Source organism: Salvia splendens, chromosome 6 (assembly GCF_004379255.2).
Source record: "Salvia splendens isolate huo1 chromosome 6, SspV2, whole genome shotgun sequence".
Lineage (NCBI taxonomy): Eukaryota > Viridiplantae > Streptophyta > Magnoliopsida > Lamiales > Lamiaceae > Salvia > Salvia splendens.
Window position 1 is genome coordinate 6,455,097 of NC_056037.1, and position 17,792 is coordinate 6,472,888.

General features: G+C 38.8%; 3 protein-coding genes across 3 annotated transcripts; all 3 read left to right on the forward strand.

Moving 5' to 3' along the window:
• Window positions 1–1,402: 1,402 nt before the first annotated feature.
• Window positions 1,403–2,283, forward strand: LOC121809669 (ATP synthase subunit b', chloroplastic-like). Its single transcript, XM_042210420.1, has one exon. It carries the CDS (start codon window positions 1,538–1,540, stop codon window positions 2,174–2,176), a length of 639 nt encoding a protein of 212 aa, XP_042066354.1. The 5' UTR covers window positions 1,403–1,537; the 3' UTR covers window positions 2,177–2,283.
• Window positions 2,284–3,180: 897 nt separating this feature from the next.
• Window positions 3,181–5,793, forward strand: LOC121809929 (GDT1-like protein 1, chloroplastic). Its single transcript, XM_042210776.1, has 11 exons — window positions 3,181–3,447; window positions 3,850–3,914; window positions 3,993–4,283; window positions 4,385–4,438; window positions 4,515–4,576; window positions 4,683–4,751; window positions 4,831–4,882; window positions 4,960–5,034; window positions 5,102–5,231; window positions 5,300–5,370; window positions 5,454–5,793. The coding sequence occupies exons 1-11, from the start codon at window positions 3,258–3,260 to the stop codon at window positions 5,571–5,573; spliced, it is 1,179 nt and encodes a 392-aa protein (XP_042066710.1). The 5' UTR covers window positions 3,181–3,257; the 3' UTR covers window positions 5,574–5,793.
• Window positions 5,794–13,281: 7,488 nt separating this feature from the next.
• On the forward strand, window positions 13,282–14,924 carry LOC121806406 (adenine phosphoribosyltransferase 5-like). Its single transcript, XM_042206429.1, has 6 exons — window positions 13,282–13,475; window positions 13,557–13,667; window positions 13,848–13,940; window positions 14,310–14,459; window positions 14,539–14,600; window positions 14,674–14,924. Exons 1-6 carry the CDS (start codon window positions 13,385–13,387, stop codon window positions 14,749–14,751), a joined length of 585 nt encoding a protein of 194 aa, XP_042062363.1. The 5' UTR covers window positions 13,282–13,384; the 3' UTR covers window positions 14,752–14,924.
• Window positions 14,925–17,792: the final 2,868 nt, after the last annotated feature.

A 17,792-nucleotide genomic window follows, 5' to 3' on the forward strand; every position in this document is an offset into this window, starting at 1 on the left:
GTCTCGGGGTATTCACAGGGATTATCCCAAATTAGGGAGGATTATCCGGATGAACCCAATCCGAAAGGAGGACGGGGCGGTGGAAGCTCCAGGGCATTCGACGCTGTGGAGGAAGAGGAGGAGGCGGCTGAGGAGGAGGAGGATGTAGGCCGTCATCCGTACTGCCTCAAGGACACGATGGCTCTGTACAACGCCTGGATCAGTGTCTCGTACGATCCCATCGTCGGGAATCAACAATCCCGAAAGTGCTTTTGGGAAAAGGTCACCGAGGACTACAACGAGATTAAGCCGAAGGGGTCCCGCCGCCGCACATTGAAGATGCTCCGAAGTCATTTTGACCGAGTCGACAGAGAGGTTAAAAAATTCTGCGGCATCTACAAGAATGAAGCGGCTCATTACCAAAGCGGAGCCACTGGAGCTGACATTCTGAGATCGGTTTTGCGAGTCTATTTCGACGACAACGACAAAGAATTCAAACATGTCGATGTTTACGAGGCCGTCAAAGACGTCAAAAGGTGGGTCGGCGGTGTCCAGTCCAGCACAGACTCGACCTCGAAACGCACGAAGCACACGGCGGGTGGTCAATACTTGTCTAGTGGGGGCGGTTCAGGCAGCGCTGCACAAGAGGTTGCCTAGCAGGAGGTTGAGGGCACGACAGACGATGCAGGGGTCCTCCCGTGTGCGCCGTCGACCGCAAGGGACCAAGGCGGCGAAGGCTTCTAGAGGGAGGAGGGGGCTAGACGAATCAAGCCAGGTGGGTTCCCAATGGCCGCCCTCCTCCCTAATGTCCATGTACTTCACCGCCATGATGGCGGACACTTCTCGGATGACGCCTGCCCAATATCAAGCCCATCATGCTGACATTGTGTATCTGGCATGACAACTTGGTATTCCGCCTCCATTCGGTGCACCGCCACCGCCTTCGGGGGATGATTCGCCGACAGAGTAGTTTTTATAATTTCTATAAATTTCTATTTTAAATTATGTCTTTTTTTTAATTTATTTTGACACGAATTTAATTATGTATTTTTTTAGGATTTTAAGTTGTAATTTTATTTTATTTAATGAAGTGTGTTTTTATTAATTGAATTTGTTGGAAATAAAAATAAAAAAATGAAATTGAATGAATAGTTAAGGGATGAGATGGTTAAGAGCCGAATAAGAGATGAAAGGTTGCAGGTGATGTCTCTTAGTTAAGAGATAGAGTGAAAAGTATAATGAGGCTTATGAATAATTAAGAGATGAGACGGTTAAGAGACGGATAAGAGACGGCTCTGCCGATGGCGTTATTGGGTTTTGTATCGATATTTTCTGTGTTTGTAAAGATAGTACTACTACTATTAATTACGGTTATTTTAGACGAAGGATAATATATTGGATTTTGAAATGGAATGGCCACCTCTCATCAATTTGTGTGGCAGAGAAAGAGATAGCCTTTTTGTGCAAGACTTTGTTACTCTCTTCATCACAAACAATCACTCCACTCAAAAAACAAGAAAAAAATCAAGAATCTCGCAGAAGCTGAAGCAGAGCATCCATGGCCAACATGATCATGGCCTCTCCAAGAGCTCTAATCACCGCCCACAAATCCAAACCCCAAATCCAACCTCAACCCCAAACCCATTTTTCTCTCCCCAAAATCTCTCTCCCCACATCCCTCAAAGTCAAGACCCAGCACCTCCTCGCCGCCGCCACAGCCTTGTCCCTAAGCCACGCGCCGCCGTCGCTGGCTGCAGACATCGAGAAGGCGGCCCTTTTCGACTTCAATCTGACTCTCCCAATCATCGCGGTGGAGTTCCTGTTCCTGATGTTCGCGATGGACAAGCTGTACTACTCGCCGCTTGGGAAGTTCATGGACGAGAGAGACGCGGCGATCAGGGAGAAGCTGAGCAGCGTGAAGGACACATCGGCGGAGGTGAAGCAGCTGGAGGAGCAGGGGTCGGCGATGATGAAGGCGGCCAGGGCGGAGATTTCGGCGGCGCTGAACAAGATGAAGAAGGAGACGCAGGTGGAGGTGGAGGAGAAGCTGGCTGAGGGCAGGAAGAAGATTGAGGCGGAGCTGCAGGAGGCGCTTGCTAGCCTTGAGAAGCAGAAGGAGGATACCATTGCCGCCCTCGATTCGCAGATCGCCGCCCTCAGTCAAGACATCGTCAACAAAGTGCTCCCTTCTTCTTGATTCATTTTGTACTTCCATGTACTCCTACTATATTTTTCAACAAACTACTATGTAATTACTGATTTTGATGTTTGGACTCTGTTTTCTTCAACCATCAATTACTCCTATCTCAGATTGCAAGCGTAATTTCACTACAGATTTAAGAACACCAAGATTTGATCTTTGAAATCAATTAAAGGATTAAATAATTATCTCAATCCACATCCTCTATTTTCAGTGTTGGCTGTTTCTTGGGGGTGAAAACATTAAATCTTGATGTCAATTTATCCTCTATTTTCAGTGCTGGGCTTTTTTTGAGGGAAAAAAGATTCAATCTTGATGTCAAATTATCCTCTATTTCCAGTGTTGGCTGTTTCTTGGGGAAAAGATTCAATCTTGATTTCAATTTATCCTCTATATTCAGTGTTGGTTGTTTCTTGGGGAATAGATTCAATCTTGATTTCAATTTACCCTCTTTTTCTCGGAGTTGGATCCCCTGCGGTGCACAGCAGTGCTGTGCACCTCACACCACAATAAAAAAATATATTTTTTTTATTATTAAAAAATTATGTTGTGAGGTGCACAGCACTGCTGTGCACCGCAGGGGATCCAACTCCCTTTTTCTCAGTTCTATATATCTTGGTTTTCGTGGTTGCACAAGATGTTGGAGATATTTTAACGTTGAATTGTACTCCCTCCGTCTCGCACTACTTGCACTTATTTCCTTTTTGGGCGTCCCAAGTTATTTGCACTCTTTTCATTTTTAGTAACAATTTATACCTACAGCCGTAATTGTTGACTTTGTCTATCACTCATTCCTTAATCTCCGTGCCCAAAAGGAAAGGTGCGAATAGTGCGGGAGGAGGGAGTACTAATCTGACAAAGTAAAAATGATAGTAGTAATAAACTAAAATTGTAATGGAAAAAGAAAAAAAAAGTGGTATGGATTGAATCTGAGGCCCACATGCCAAATCACCATGGGATTCAGTTGTTTCCACCACACGTATATACAGAGTGCCATATCAGTGCTATCTTTTATCACTTCACATTTGCAGAAATATTACAAGTTGATGGCCACCATTCTTCATCCTCAAATCAACCCATGCTTGATGGCTTCATGTCCTGCTTCTTCCTTGTTCCTTCCAAAAATATAGAGCTTGATGTTTTTCTTTTTAGACAGAGAGAAATAATGGGCTACAGTAGTCTATCTGGGACTCGCTTGGCTACCTTTCCATGGAGCTCTCTTGCTCATCCCACCTTCAATTTCTTCTTCCCCCCACTATTTCATTCAAGTAATTCATGCCTTCTTTTAACTTGGAATATTATGATTTTCTTTTTATTTAATTTGGAATTTTTAAGGTGATCTCTCCGCAGATTCTGCACTGACCGTGATTGTTGTGTTTGCAAAATTTAATTCTTCTGTTTAATGAAAGATTTCATCTTTATTTTTGGGCAGACTTTGCAGGGAAATGAATATTCTTTTACTACTCCATTGCTACTCTATCTAAAAAATGAATATTTTTTAGATACTGATGTTAAATTCATTTGATGCATGATATCAAATTGCATTGTGAAATGCTGTATCCAAAACAACAATTCAGACCTCAGATTAGTGAATTCAAAGTATATTACATATGCGGTTTGTATCACATCGGTTTCTTGATAAATAGATGATTGATTTGTCTTGTTTGTAGGGAAGAAAAAGCTGTCTTCGTATGGTTCTCTGGTCTCATCTTTTGCGGTTTCTGCATCGGCTAAGGTTGCTAATGCACATAGTAATACCACATTAAACAGCACCAGGTCATGTACCTTGAAACTGTATAGTTTTTTCCCTCAGGAACTCAGGAAAACGAAGCAGAAACAATGCAACTTTACCAGTAAAATTTGCAGCTCTCCTGCAAAATTTACATTTCAGCTTCAACACAAGCCAAGGAAGAAATGTGACACATTGTTAGACCATGAAGTTGGAGATGCTCCGTCACTCAGTTTCACGAAGATTCTACTGTCTTGTGGATTCTTCACCTTCCTAACCGCTCAACAAGCGCTTGCAGGTCCAGACGTTGCCAGCAACCTGCAATCACTTCCATTTTTAGGGGATGCTGGCGATTTAAGCACAGGTTTTGCTTCAGTTAGGAAATTCTCCCTGTTAACTTGTACAATAATCTTCATGTCTCTCTCTATTTGCTCCAAAATTTTCATTACTTTAAAATTCACAATCTTTGCTTGCAGGCCTTCTTGCTGATATTTTTTTCAGAACTCGGGGATAAAACCTTCTTTATCGCAGTAAGACACCACTAGTGTGAATGCACATGAATAATCTGTTTGCAATTTCAGTAATACATTGTGATGTTGTGAGCAGGCACTTCTAGCAGCTAGAAACTCTGCTGCTGTCACATTCATTGGGACTTTTGGTGCACTCGCGTATGTTCTTATGTCTCTATTGTGACACCCACAATCACATACAGTCTGTCAAATAGTATGTTGTTAGCAGTCTTCCTCATTTCTTGATGCTATTTGGACTGGACAGGGTTATGACAGTTATATCGGTTGTTCTTGGACGAACTTTTCACTATGTCGATGACATCCTCCCGTTCAGGTTTCATGTCAAAATTACTAGTGATAATATAGTACATTTTTTGTTGTTGTTTAACATAAATCTGGCCTTTTGCAAGCAGGCTTGGAAATGCTGATTTGCCTCTTGATGATCTTGCTGCAGTTTGCCTGCTGGCAAGGCTTGTTTTCTCTCACTTCATCACTAACTATCTCAGCTTGTATACCTAATTAACTAAAACTAAATATATTAGGTATATTTTGGTGTTTCATCCTTGGTTGATGCTGCATCTGGTGATGGCCTCAAAGCAGAAGAAGAACAAAAAGAGGTATCTTTTCTACACACATAGTATGAATGATTCATTCAACCTAGCTACAAATAATTGATCCATGCAGGCAGAACTGGCTGTTTCCGAAGTCTCAGGGTCGGGGGCAGGCATACTTTCCGCTGCCAACACGGTCCTGAGCACATTCGTGCTCGTATTTGTAGCTGAATGGGGCGACAAATCTTTTTTCTCCACAATAGGTATATATCGCCTGCCTTGTAATTCTAGTGTTACTAGTACTGATGATGCGAAACATCAACTGTTGTAGCGCTTGCTGCGGCTTCATCGCCCCTAGGAGTCATTGCAGGGGCACTTGCTGGTCACGGAGTGGCAACACTGGTGAGCTTGCCTAAGGCGTCTTTTTATATGAAATCCGAATAATGATTGATTTGAACCTGAGACCTTTGGTTTGATAAATGCAGCTTGCTGTTCTAGGGGGATCCTTCTTGGGAACGTTCCTCTCCGAGAAAACTATTTCGTATGTTGGCGGCACTCTCTTCCTCGTCTTCGCATTAGTGACGTTAGTTGAGATCGTGAGCTAGGATTAGACCGTCACAGATTTCTTTCGAAAAAACTTCTGCAACATTCTAAGCATCTGAGTTGATTTACAAAGCCTTTATTTTTGTCTAGTGAAATACTACAACATAGGGTTCGGTCCCTCAATTGAATACTTGTCGTATAATTCAAGTGTGAAAATGCAATCAAATGACGGAAACATATATTTTCCAATGGATGTTAAATATTATTCCTAATTAAATCCTATCTAAAGGTCTAATATTTTTAATTTTGTATATATGTTTTAATACAAAAAAATATGACACAAGAACATAATAAAATCAATGTTACTATATGTCGTTTGAAACAATTTTTTTAGATTAACAAGTAAAGTAATTAAGTTTAAAAGCTACTTAATAATTGAATTTCAATTAGTTGGACCAATTCATTCAATTAAGATTAATAAACTGCACAATTTTTTATTAATAAATACTCCTTCCGTCCCATAATAATTGAGTCGAATTTTCTTTGAATCGTCCCAGAGTAATTGAGTCGAATTATTTTTTTGCAAAAACTTTTGTTATCTTATACTTTACTTTTTTTCTCTTTCTTACTTTATTATCTTCGATAGGCATCTAAATACTTGATTCGCAATCTCCGTGACAGAAAGAACGCCACAGCTAATGTAGGAATCATGGGCTTGTGTAGATCTTGGGCCTGGGTTTACAAATAGATTGGGCCAGGCCGAGATGGCTGAATCGACCCAGCCCAATTGACAACTCTAGACATGATGGAAGTAATATGATTCACACACATCCCGAATAGGCAATAGGAGTAAACAAAAATACATATCCCTAACTATGGTAGATAGCTTCTTATGAGTATTTTATATAGTCACCTATTATCAATAGTAGAAGTTACAAAATAGGAGTGAAAGATTGGACGTCACAAAATAAGATACCTACCTCCCCCACTTTTCACACAATGAATAGAATCATCAATTTATTTGGTGGTACTACTACTATTCTTTGTCTTAGCTCCCACTTCAATTACAGTAGAAAAATCTGTGAAAAATCTTGCAAAAGATTCTCAACGGCTGTGATTAAAGAGAAGAGCAACATTAGAGCATCGGTAACGCTAGGGGCCGGGCCGCAAATCGCGAGTCCCGGCCCGTCCCATGCGTTACACGGAGGCGAGTCACGGCCCAGGCCGCTCCCGGGGCCGCGTTCCCGGCCTGGTGAGCATCCCGCGGCCCGGCCCGGCCTAGGGTTACACGGTGCGGGACGGGCCGCAAACCCCCAAAATGTATTTTTTTTTTATTTTTTTGTCCATTTATACCCATTTCTTCAATATTCTTCCACCAATTTCTCCATTTCTATCCTCTAAATTATTTCAATATTTTTTCTATGACGTGTAATTTTTATTTTTTAGGATTTAATATTTTTTTTTTAGGATTTGTAATTTTTTTTCTCTAGGATTTGTATTTTTTTTCTAGGATTTGTAATTTTCTTTTTTCGACTGAACAATGTATTTTCCCGGTTTGAATTGTTCAACGTATTGCATTTACGAATAAAATAGGTTGAAGTTGTGAATAGTGTCATTTATTAGTTGCGGCCCGGGCCGCAACCTGCAGGGTTACAGCAGTTGGGGCCTGGGCCGCAACTGTAGAGGAATGATGACGTGGAGGGGACTTGGGGCCGGAAATGGGGACGGGTTAATGATGCCCTTAGCTGTTTGATATAAGGTGATAGGTTTAAATGGACATTACAAAAAGCAAATTTCTAAGCAAATCTTTCAAATGATTGTGTTATGATTATAATGTATGACGGTAGTTATTTTTCTTTTCAGTACGGCGGGCGTGCTGCGTGCACATGAACATATCTCCTACGCCAGATTCCATCAATTGCCAAATGCCTTGTTTTTTCAATTTAGAGCATCTCCAATAACCGGCGTCACCACCGCGACGCCGATTTTTCACCCACGCCGGTTTGACGCCGAACCATTGGAACCGGCGTTGGCGAAATCGGCGTCAAAATCGGCGTCGCCATGCCGATTCCCGCGCTGACGCCGGTTCCGACGCCGATCCTCACGGGCGCCATTGTGCGTCCCGGATCGGCGCCAAATCGGCGTCAAATTTTTAATTTTTTTTAATTCGAATTTTAAAAATTCAAATTTAAAATTTTTTTAAAAAATACTATTTCTTGAATGTTTTATGTTTGATATTCGATGTGGGACAAAAATCATTCTAGGTTGTCTCTCTTTTATAGAGACATTCTTGAATGTTTTATGTTTCACATTCGATGTGGGACAAAAATCATTCTAGGTTGTCTCTCTTTTATAGAGACATCTTTGAATGTTTTATGTTCCACATTCGATGTGGGACAAAAATCATTCTAGGTTGTCTCTCTTTTATAGAGATATCCTTGAATGTTTTATGTTTCACATTCGATGTGGGACAAAAATCATTCTAGGTTGTCTCTCTTTTATAGAGACATCCTTGAATGTTTTATGTTTCACATTCGATGTGGGACAAAAATCATTCTAGGTTGTCTCTCTTTTATAGAGATATCTTTGAATGTTTTATGTTCCACATTCGATTTGGGAAAAAATCATTCTAGGTTGTCTCTCTTTTATAGAGATATCCTTGAATGTTTTATGTTGCACTTTTTAATTTTTGTACTTTTTTTAAATTATTGTACTTTTTTTAAAATTAATGTACTTTCTAAATTTTAATAGTATTATTCGAATTTCCCGTATTTGTCTCGTAAATTAAATTCTGTATGTTGATACGATTGTAAATTAAATTATATAATTGTTATTAGTGATGTGGATAGGTAGTGTGAAGGCTATGTGAGGGCTATTTGATGTCCAGTTGATGTGGCAAGCTGATGTGGCAGGAGAATTGTAGTGCTGATGATGTGGCAGTGTGAAGGCGATTTGATGGTTATTTGACGTCCGTGCTTATTGGAGATGCTCTTACAATCCTTCGGAATTACTTGGATTATTCTAAATACACTAATTATGAATAATTATATAAATTAGTTTCGTAATTTTATAAATTAATTTTGAAAAAATTTCAAGTTTAATTATACTACTACTACTGTATTATGAATAAATAACATTGAGTTAACTAATTGTTGGTGGTGAATAGATTTGGTATTCCAGTTTTCATATCAGATATAATTCTATAAAAGATTTCGTTGTATTCTAATCTAATCGAGGCAAATCAAAATTTCTTGTTTTTTTTCTAGTAATTTTTAAACATTTTTGGACATATCAAAATTTACCAAATTTCATAATTTTCCAGCAATATGTCTATCTAAATTATTGTTGCTACGTTTTTGTTTGAGAAATTGAATACTAATATCACAAACTTTTGTTGAATTTTAAATTTTTACATAAAATTAAAATTTGATTGTAAATGTCTGAACTTTGATGATTGTTGCTTAGGCAAAAACGTCAAGCATGGAAAATTGGCAACCAACAAAGTTCATTAGTTTTATGAGCTAGTTTTAAGTTCATGAAAAAAATCCAAAATTCCATCAAAGTTTGTGATATTTGCAACCAATTTTATAGTAGTTGGAAGATTTAGTTACACTAATATTATGCAAATGCAAATATTATTTGTTCCACGGGCCTTAATAAAATGTCTCATTTTACTTTTAATATATTTAGCAAATAGATATCATAGTTCACTATTTTTTTAACATTTTATTATAAAACTAATTCATTTTTACACACATTTTATCACAAATTAATGCTATATAACCAAATTTTAGTAATTTTCCATTTACTCCTTTTAAATTTCTTGAGTTCATGCAAAATTTCTTGTGTGATACTCCCTCCGTCCGCGAATAGGAGTCCCGATTTTTCAATTTAATTCGTTCGCGAATATGAGTCTCGGTTCACTTTTATTATAAATTAATAAGGTCTCACTTTCAACTCACATTTCATTTAAAACTAAAATATGCAAATAAGACTCATACTTCACTAATTTTTCTCCATCCATTTTTTTCAGGTGGGAATCCTCTGTTGTGCTGAAATACACAGCAGCCCTTGCTGCCTCTCACAATTTATTAAAACAATATATATTTATTTAATTTATTTTATTTATTATTTTATTTTTTATGAGAGGCAACATGGTGATCTGCATTTCAGCACAAAAGATAATCCCATCCCATTTTTTCATACATATTTCTTAAAGTTCGTGCCGCCAAAAAATAAGTACTATTTGTTGGTGGGTGGATGAAATAATATTCTAGTATTAGTAGTAATTAGAGACTAGAATAATGAGAACAAGGGGCAGGCTGGACCATCATGATTATATGGAAACTAACCTTTGTCAATATTTTCATTAGTGAATGCTAAGAAAGCAATCCAAATTAACGTAGACTAAACAAATTTCACTATAAATATTTTTTGGATTTTGGAGTATTCTTTTACATCTATCTTGTTCTTGTGATTCCAAAATCATACTCCATTATCAAATATTCATCAGGAATCATAACCTTAATTTGTAAATACTTGAAGGGTTCGATAAATTTAACATTGTCAATCAATTGAAATAAACATTGGAAGTTGCATAGGAAGGAATGGCTAGGGCTGGCAAAATATACCGAAATAACGCACTTACCGTACCGAAAAAATACCGAAAATACCGCATTTTTCGGTACGGTATGATACCTTACCGTTAGATTAAGGTACGGCAAAGGTATGAATTTTGCATATACCGCGGTATACCGCACCATACCGCATTATACCGCAATTACGGTATATACCGTTAATAATTATATATATTTAATATATTTATTATTTATAAAATTATAATATTTAATATATTTATTATTTATAAATCAAACAAGTATGATTTGCGGTATACCGCAACACGGTACGGTATACCGCAATGTCGGTAAGGTAAAGGTTTTCAAATATTGACATACCGAATTTTCGGTATACTGCAATGCGGTATACCGAAAAATTCGGTAAGGTATAGGTATGACATTTTCTCATACCGCAATTTGCGGTACGGTATGCGGTATGACATTTTCGGTGCGGTATACCGTACCGTGCCACCCCTAGGAATGGCGGGGCAATTTGCTAAAACTGCGAAACATTAGGTTCGGTTTATAATTTAAAAACGAATAAGGCGGTGGGTGATTTTGTGATTATGTAGTAATAGTGGGGTGAGAGGGGAAAAGAGAAAAATATGAATAACGAAGTTGGCGTTGGGAGTGGGGACCACAACAAAATCTAAAAAGGCTGAACTTACACGATTCTCTGCATACCTACAGCCGTCAATTTTCATCAAAAGTACCAAATTATCCTCCTTACCTCGATTCCCACGAAAAGACTACATTGTAACATTTTGTTTCATTTGTTTCAATCATTAATTAGGCCATCCACGATGGGGCGGACGATAGCGCACGCCCGATGCATCAGGTGCGCTATTGTCCGCCACTGTGGCACTACAAATGACGGATGATGCGCCGCCTGAGCCCGAAGCTTAGTCTGCGGACGAAGCGCGGACGATAGGGCATCGTCCGCGTTATCGTCCGCTCATTGTGGGCGACGCGGACGATGGTCCAGACGATGCAACGCGTTTTAGTTTTTTTGTTTTAAATTCGTTGTTATGTATATACCCAGCTTCACTTTTCATTTGTAACTTTTCGATTAACTTTTTAACTCTCAAATTACGCTATAAAATGGATTCCGGTGGATACTCAAGTCCTAGTAGCCCGATGTTTGGAGATGACGCATGGTGGCCGGGTACATAACTTGGCGAATATCGGTCGTTCGACGCCAACACGCAGTACGGATTCGTACTGTCTCCCCGACATGGAGCCGTCTCCAACTCGCCCTGCTGCCGCTTCCCGTCGCGCCGCTGCTGCCGACGCCGCCCCCACCAGAAAGAAGCAGACCAAGCACCGGGCGCACAGGTTTCCACCTTCGACAACTTGTGAAGAGTACGTTCCCGGCCGTACGAACTACCAACCGAATGAAACCCTCGTCTTGGCGAGGTGTTGGGTGGATATATCGGAGGACCCGATATTCGCAAACAACCAGAAGCAACTCGCGTACTTAGGGCGCATCGCCGAGCGTGTACAAGCGCCAACGGGAGCAGCTCCGCAAGCACTGGGATCAGATGAAGAAGCAAGTCAACCTGTTCGCGGCGGAATATGAGAAGTGCTCGAGGGATCAGGGAAGCGGCGAGAGCTTGAGCGACGAGCGCGATAGAGCGCTGTTGTCGTACCAGTCCATGTACGGCGACTTCAAGCATTTCAACATCTGGGCGCTCTTGAGGGACAAACAGAAGTTCCAAGGCGGGATTCTGCACACCGGTGCGGAGAAGAGGACGAAGACCACTGACACTGGTGGTTACACGACCAGCAAAAGCAGAACTCGTCCGGTGGACCTCAACCAGACGTGCACGGAGGAAGAGAGTTCTGGCACACCGATGTCCTCCCGGCGGCGTCCCATAGGCGTCAAGGCTGCGAAGAACAAGGGGAAGACAAAGGCGACATCCTCCTCGGCCATCGCCCCCCATCGCCGATCCCGACCCCGATCCAGGCAACACTTGCCTACGTGGATTTGGCAACGACCTCGATGGCGCGAACGTTGTTGGATACGCACAACGCCCTTATGAAGTATACGGAACCAGCCCAAGCCGGGCGCCTCCAAAGGTTGAGCGATGAGTTGAGCCGGAAGTTGGGGCTTTTGTATGATAGTCATTTTTTTTATTTCTAACTCGTGTAACTTTTTTTTAAAATCAATGAATTTTTTGCCGTTCTTTTAGTTAATCGTTGTGTTTTTTAATAAGTTTGCATTTATATATTTGAAAATATTTAAATTAAATAACAAAACAATAGTAAAATGCTTAGAGCGCGCCTTAGGGTGCCCCACTGCAGGTGGAAGGGCATGAAGATAAAATGCTGACGTGGCGGTGCATAGGGCGGGCTTTAGCCCATTGTGGATGGCCTTAATCACCAAGATTTATTTTCATGTTTTATTTTATTTCTTCTTGCATTGATTTGGAATTAAGAAAACCCCTCGTATTAGATTAGATTATGTACTATAGTAGGAAGGAAAAAAGTAAAAAGTTTGAAAGAATAGGTGATTCTTTTTTTCAAATTACGTAAACCAACATATTACTCTGAATTTATGAGACTTTGTACCTTTCAGACTTTTAAAATCTAACAAGCAATCTTTAATAGAGCTTGGACTTTATTGATCGATATCTCAAAAGATTTTAGTAGACTTTTTGCCAAACCATTATTGTTTAATATTTATTACTACTACTACTACAATTTCTTTAAACTAACCTCATATTTATGAAGAAAACTTCCAATTAAAAGCCCCTACCAATTTGTAATATCAAATCTCCACTTTTAGTCTTTTATGATATGTTCTATTTCATTTATTTGTTGCCATTTTATCGAAAAATATTCAAGTTTGTTCATATAATAAGAAATCTTATTATAAAATGTAATGGAACTATGTCTGCCTGTAATATGGAGTAGTACTATAAGGTTTAATTTGTACAATTCCAAAACAAAGATAAAATTTGAATACCAAGATGTGGCTCAGAAAGCAAAAGAATCCCCATAAAAATAAATTTAGTGAGACTTTTGATGAATATAGGGGTATTTTAGTAATCGAAAATAAACGAGATTATTGGACAAGTAAACTTTGTCATACTATTTGAGATGATTTTGAAAATTTCCCGCATCACTCTTGCAATTGTTTTTATAAAAGCACAGCAGCGATTGCTAGAAAACACACACACACACAGAGAGAGAGAGAGAGAGAGAGAGAGAGAGAGAGAGAGAGAGAGAGAATTGGGAGAAGGGAAGAGAGGAAGATGTTTGCAGCAGAGAATGGGTTGAAGGGAGACCCAAGACTTGAGGCGATTTCTGATGCAATTAGAGTGATACCCCATTTCCCAAAACCAGGTCTTGGACCAACCCATCTCCCTCAAATATTGCCAATGCATGCATATTTTTTCAATTTGAATTTTCAATTTTTGTTTGTAGGTATAATGTTCCAAGATATAACCCCTTTGTTTCTCAACCACAAAGTTTTCAAAGATACAGTCGACATTTTTGTCGAGAGATACAGAGACATGGCCATTTCTGTTGTTGCAGGTTATCCGCCGCTTTTCACTCTCTCTCCTACCCATTTTCGCTTTATATATATACTCTCTTCATCAATAAATTACTACCACTACATTTTGGTTGGAAACGTGGGATGGCAAAAATAGCTCGCATTTTTTGTAAATTGGTTTTTCTTGTTTTTCAACAATTTGATTGGTTTAATCTGTTTAGGAATTGAAGCAAGAGGGTTTATGTTTGCTCCTTGTATTGCCTTGGCTATTGGTGCCAAGTTTGTTCCACTGCGCAAACGTGGAAAATTGCCCGGTATGTATTGCATATTTCATTCATAAATTGAAAATTTTGAAGTGGCTTAACTTAGTAGTAGTAGTAGTAGTAGTATTTGTTGTGTGTATGCCTATTGTTGTTAGACACTTGTGTTTTTTATCTGTGCAATGAAAATAGTGAGAAAGATAAGCTTTTGGAGAGAAGAACTTGGCCATGTTGAATATCCCAATTATGAAGGTTTTCTTGAGGTTTGATAGTAGTAGTAGACTCATTAGCTAGAAATAAGAAATCCACTGCCTAAATGTTGGATCCACTAGGGTTGGCAATGCTAGTAGTAAGGTGAGATAATTGAAGGGGAAATAAATGAGGTATTGTATCTTTGACCACAAGGTTTGAGAATGTGTGTAGGTAAAGTAATATCAGAGGCGTATGAGCTGGAATATGGTAAGGACTGCCTAGAGATGCATGTTGGTGCTGTGCAACAAGGGGAGAAGGCAGTGGTGATTGATGATCTTGTTGCTACTGGTGGGACCATTTCTGCAGCTATCAAGCTGTTAGGTAAATTAGTATTCAAACATTTTTCATGCTTGTTTTGTTTCACAAATAATGGTGTGTGTGTGTGTGTGTGTGTTTCAAGAATGCGCGGGGGCTGAAGTGGTGGAATGTGCTTGTGTTATCGGAGTGCCTGAGCTCATTAAGGTAACACTTGGTGCGAGTCGCGTGTTGTGTTAAGGGTGTAGGGAAGTTGAGAATTTGTTGGATCTTGTTGTAGGCAGAGAACAGGCTAAATGGAAAGGCACTTTACATGCTTGTGGAGCCAAATGAAGTACAAGGCTACTGCCGATCGTGATCAGATAGAAGAGGCTTCAACCACACTTTTTCAAGGTTCTATAGAAGATTGCAGTTTTGGGCATGTTTCTGAAAATTTTCTGGGGATGTGAAAATATGACATATCAAATTGCACTTTTCTTGATTTATTCTGTTCTAACATTTGAAAGTTTATTAGAGTTTAGTTGGCTACCACAAACACTGTTATTAGGTGTGGATTGAAAAAAATCCAAACCAGGAACCTTGAGCACATCAGCACTACTTACCTTTGAAAATGAAGGGGAAGATTGGAGCTTGGAATGTGTTAGCTCTCTTTAGTTGGTTGGGTTGCTTTGGCTCAATCGGTTATGAATACCATGCCACTTTATGCGATGCATGTCGTCCCAATGTACCTGCACCGAGATGGAGAAGGTTGTCAACTGGTCGGCCCGGCCGAGCCCTAATGAGGCATAGCTCGGCCTAGGCCCATGTCTGAAGTGAACTGGTCTCTGGACTCAGCTCTACATAGCTTGGCCTAGGCCCATGTCCGAAGTGAACTGGTAAGTGGGCTGGAGTGCCCAAAATTCATTACAATAAAATTTAGAAAAAATCAATAGTCCGAAAAAATAAGACAGTAGAGCTCAGTAAAGAAAATGTAAACCGAAGCCTGATCCTTTATCATAAAGTTGAAGTGGTAATGATACAACAAAGTGCAAACAAAAAGCAATACTAGACTCAAGGAGATCAAATCAAAGCACTTCGCTGATAAACTGTGTCTAAGAAGTAAATTGCATCAGAATATATTAGAGTAACATCCACCATCATTAGAGTGTCCACAATAGGTGGCCGCGGCTCCCAATAGGGGTGGAAACAGAGGGCCGGGGCGTGGGGGTGGAAGGGCGCGGGCCGAGGAGTCGGCGGGGACAAGGCACTCCCCCATGCGCCGGCGCCCTATTGCATGGAGTCGGCAGCCTGAAAACCATTTTTTTCCAGATTTTTTTGATTTTTTTCAGATAAAATAATGTGGTTTGTGGTTGTGGACAAGTCCACTATTAGGTTGGACAAGTTTTTGTGGATGTATCTTAGGCACATTATTATGGACACTCATAACACAAAACAACTCAAACACCAGCATCATACCAAAGAGAAATAAAATATACTCCATCAAGAATAATCCATGCACTTGAAAATTGAAATCTACCATGCTTGTTTAAACCTCAAGTCATCAATAAAATAAAAATAAGTAGTATAGTAGTTATGGAAAAGAAATTCCATAAATTTAAGTAGGATTGGTAAAAACCAGATAATTCTACTCGATGCCAGAGCTGGGTGGGACCGAGGGGGGATTTAAGTTAATCATACTGATTAAAGTATTAAACGTCTATATATATCCTAAACCCTAATAAACTGACATGGGCTTGGACTGAGTTAGCGGGCCTGATATTGGGCCGGTCCTGGGTTTTCAAACAAGTCTAATTGAAGCTTGCGAACCCAAAATTCGAAGTCCTTTTGGGGTAGACTTCTAGGTGGCAAGCAGGCCGGTCAAAATGGATATCGGGTATTGGATACCCGTTATCCAAATCCGAAAAATGGGGTAATTTTTCCGAATTATCCTATTTTTTTTTAAATAATAAATTAAGTATTTATTCTGATTTTTAAAAATTTAAGCAATTAAATATAATTTCTTTATTGTGTTTTTATGATCAAAGTGCTAAAAATTATTCAACAACACTATATTTATTCAACAAATCGATAAATTCATTATAGATTTTATGATCAAAGTGTTGAAAATTAAATTGTTTATAATTTTTATCACTATAATATGTGAATATGTGATTTTATTTTAGTCAATGGTGGCAATGCTCGATATATCAAAGTGGCAATGGTGCATTGCTCGGTTAATATATGTAGCTACAAGTTTAAAATAGTTTAGTACTACTATATAAATTCTGGTCAATTTTGAGTAAATAGATTGTTTTATTTAAATTTATTTTAATAAGTTATAACTTATCAATTTTATATTTCTAAAAGTTTGAAGTTATTTTCTCATAAATTTGAACTATTTCAAGAATTTTATATTTATAAAAGGTTGTAATTATTTTATCTTAAATACTACTCCCTTAAGTTTGCATTAAATTCGAACTAAATCTTTATATTTCCAAAAGTTTCGAGTTAATATTAAAAAAAAATTAAAATCAAAATCGGGACTGGATACCCGAAATCAAATTCGGATCGGGTATCGGGTATTAGTTTTTGGAAAATTTGGGATCGGGTACCCGAAATTTTTGGATCAGGTATCCGCGGGTACCCAATTTGACAGGCGTAGTGGCAAGTATGAGTTTGACCCATTATTGGGGTTCGGTCGTGTGCTCTCTCATCTTGTACGCCTTTCTGGAACCTTGTTTGAAATTTTGGGACTATAATGCGTGAGAATTTAGCGATGCACTATTTTTTAGTATTATTACAATTAATTGCAAATGGGCATATCAACTAGTATATAGCTTAAGGGTTACATGTGCATATCAACTATATACTTAAGGGTTAGATTAAATCTAATTCTAAGTACTAGGAGTACAACATAAATATCTTATACGATCTAGACGACAAATAAAAGTGAGTTTTCATTATTAAATAACAAAGTAATAAATGATACTCCCTCCGTCTTACGAGAATATACACTATTTCTTTTTTAGCCAGTCCTATAATAATATGCACTTTCTAATTTTAGAAACTTTTTCTCTCTAATGAGGGGTGACCCATTGTCCACTAACAATACTTTATTTACTTTTTTTTCTATACCTCTCTCTTACTTTACTAATTTTGTACTATTAAAACTCGTACCGAATCCAAAATGTATATTCTTTGGGATGAAGGGAGTAGTAACTGAGATGAAAGCAAAGGAATTCTAAGATAATGATTTCATGAACTCTCAATTATAGTAATGATTAATTCAATGTCTAGCTACTTCAAGATTACTACGACAATCGCATTGTGTACGAAGGCCTCGTCTAACAATGGGTTGTATCTGTCGAGGGAATCTCTCCTGCCAAGATACTCACCAATACAACCAAGAAAATATAAAGA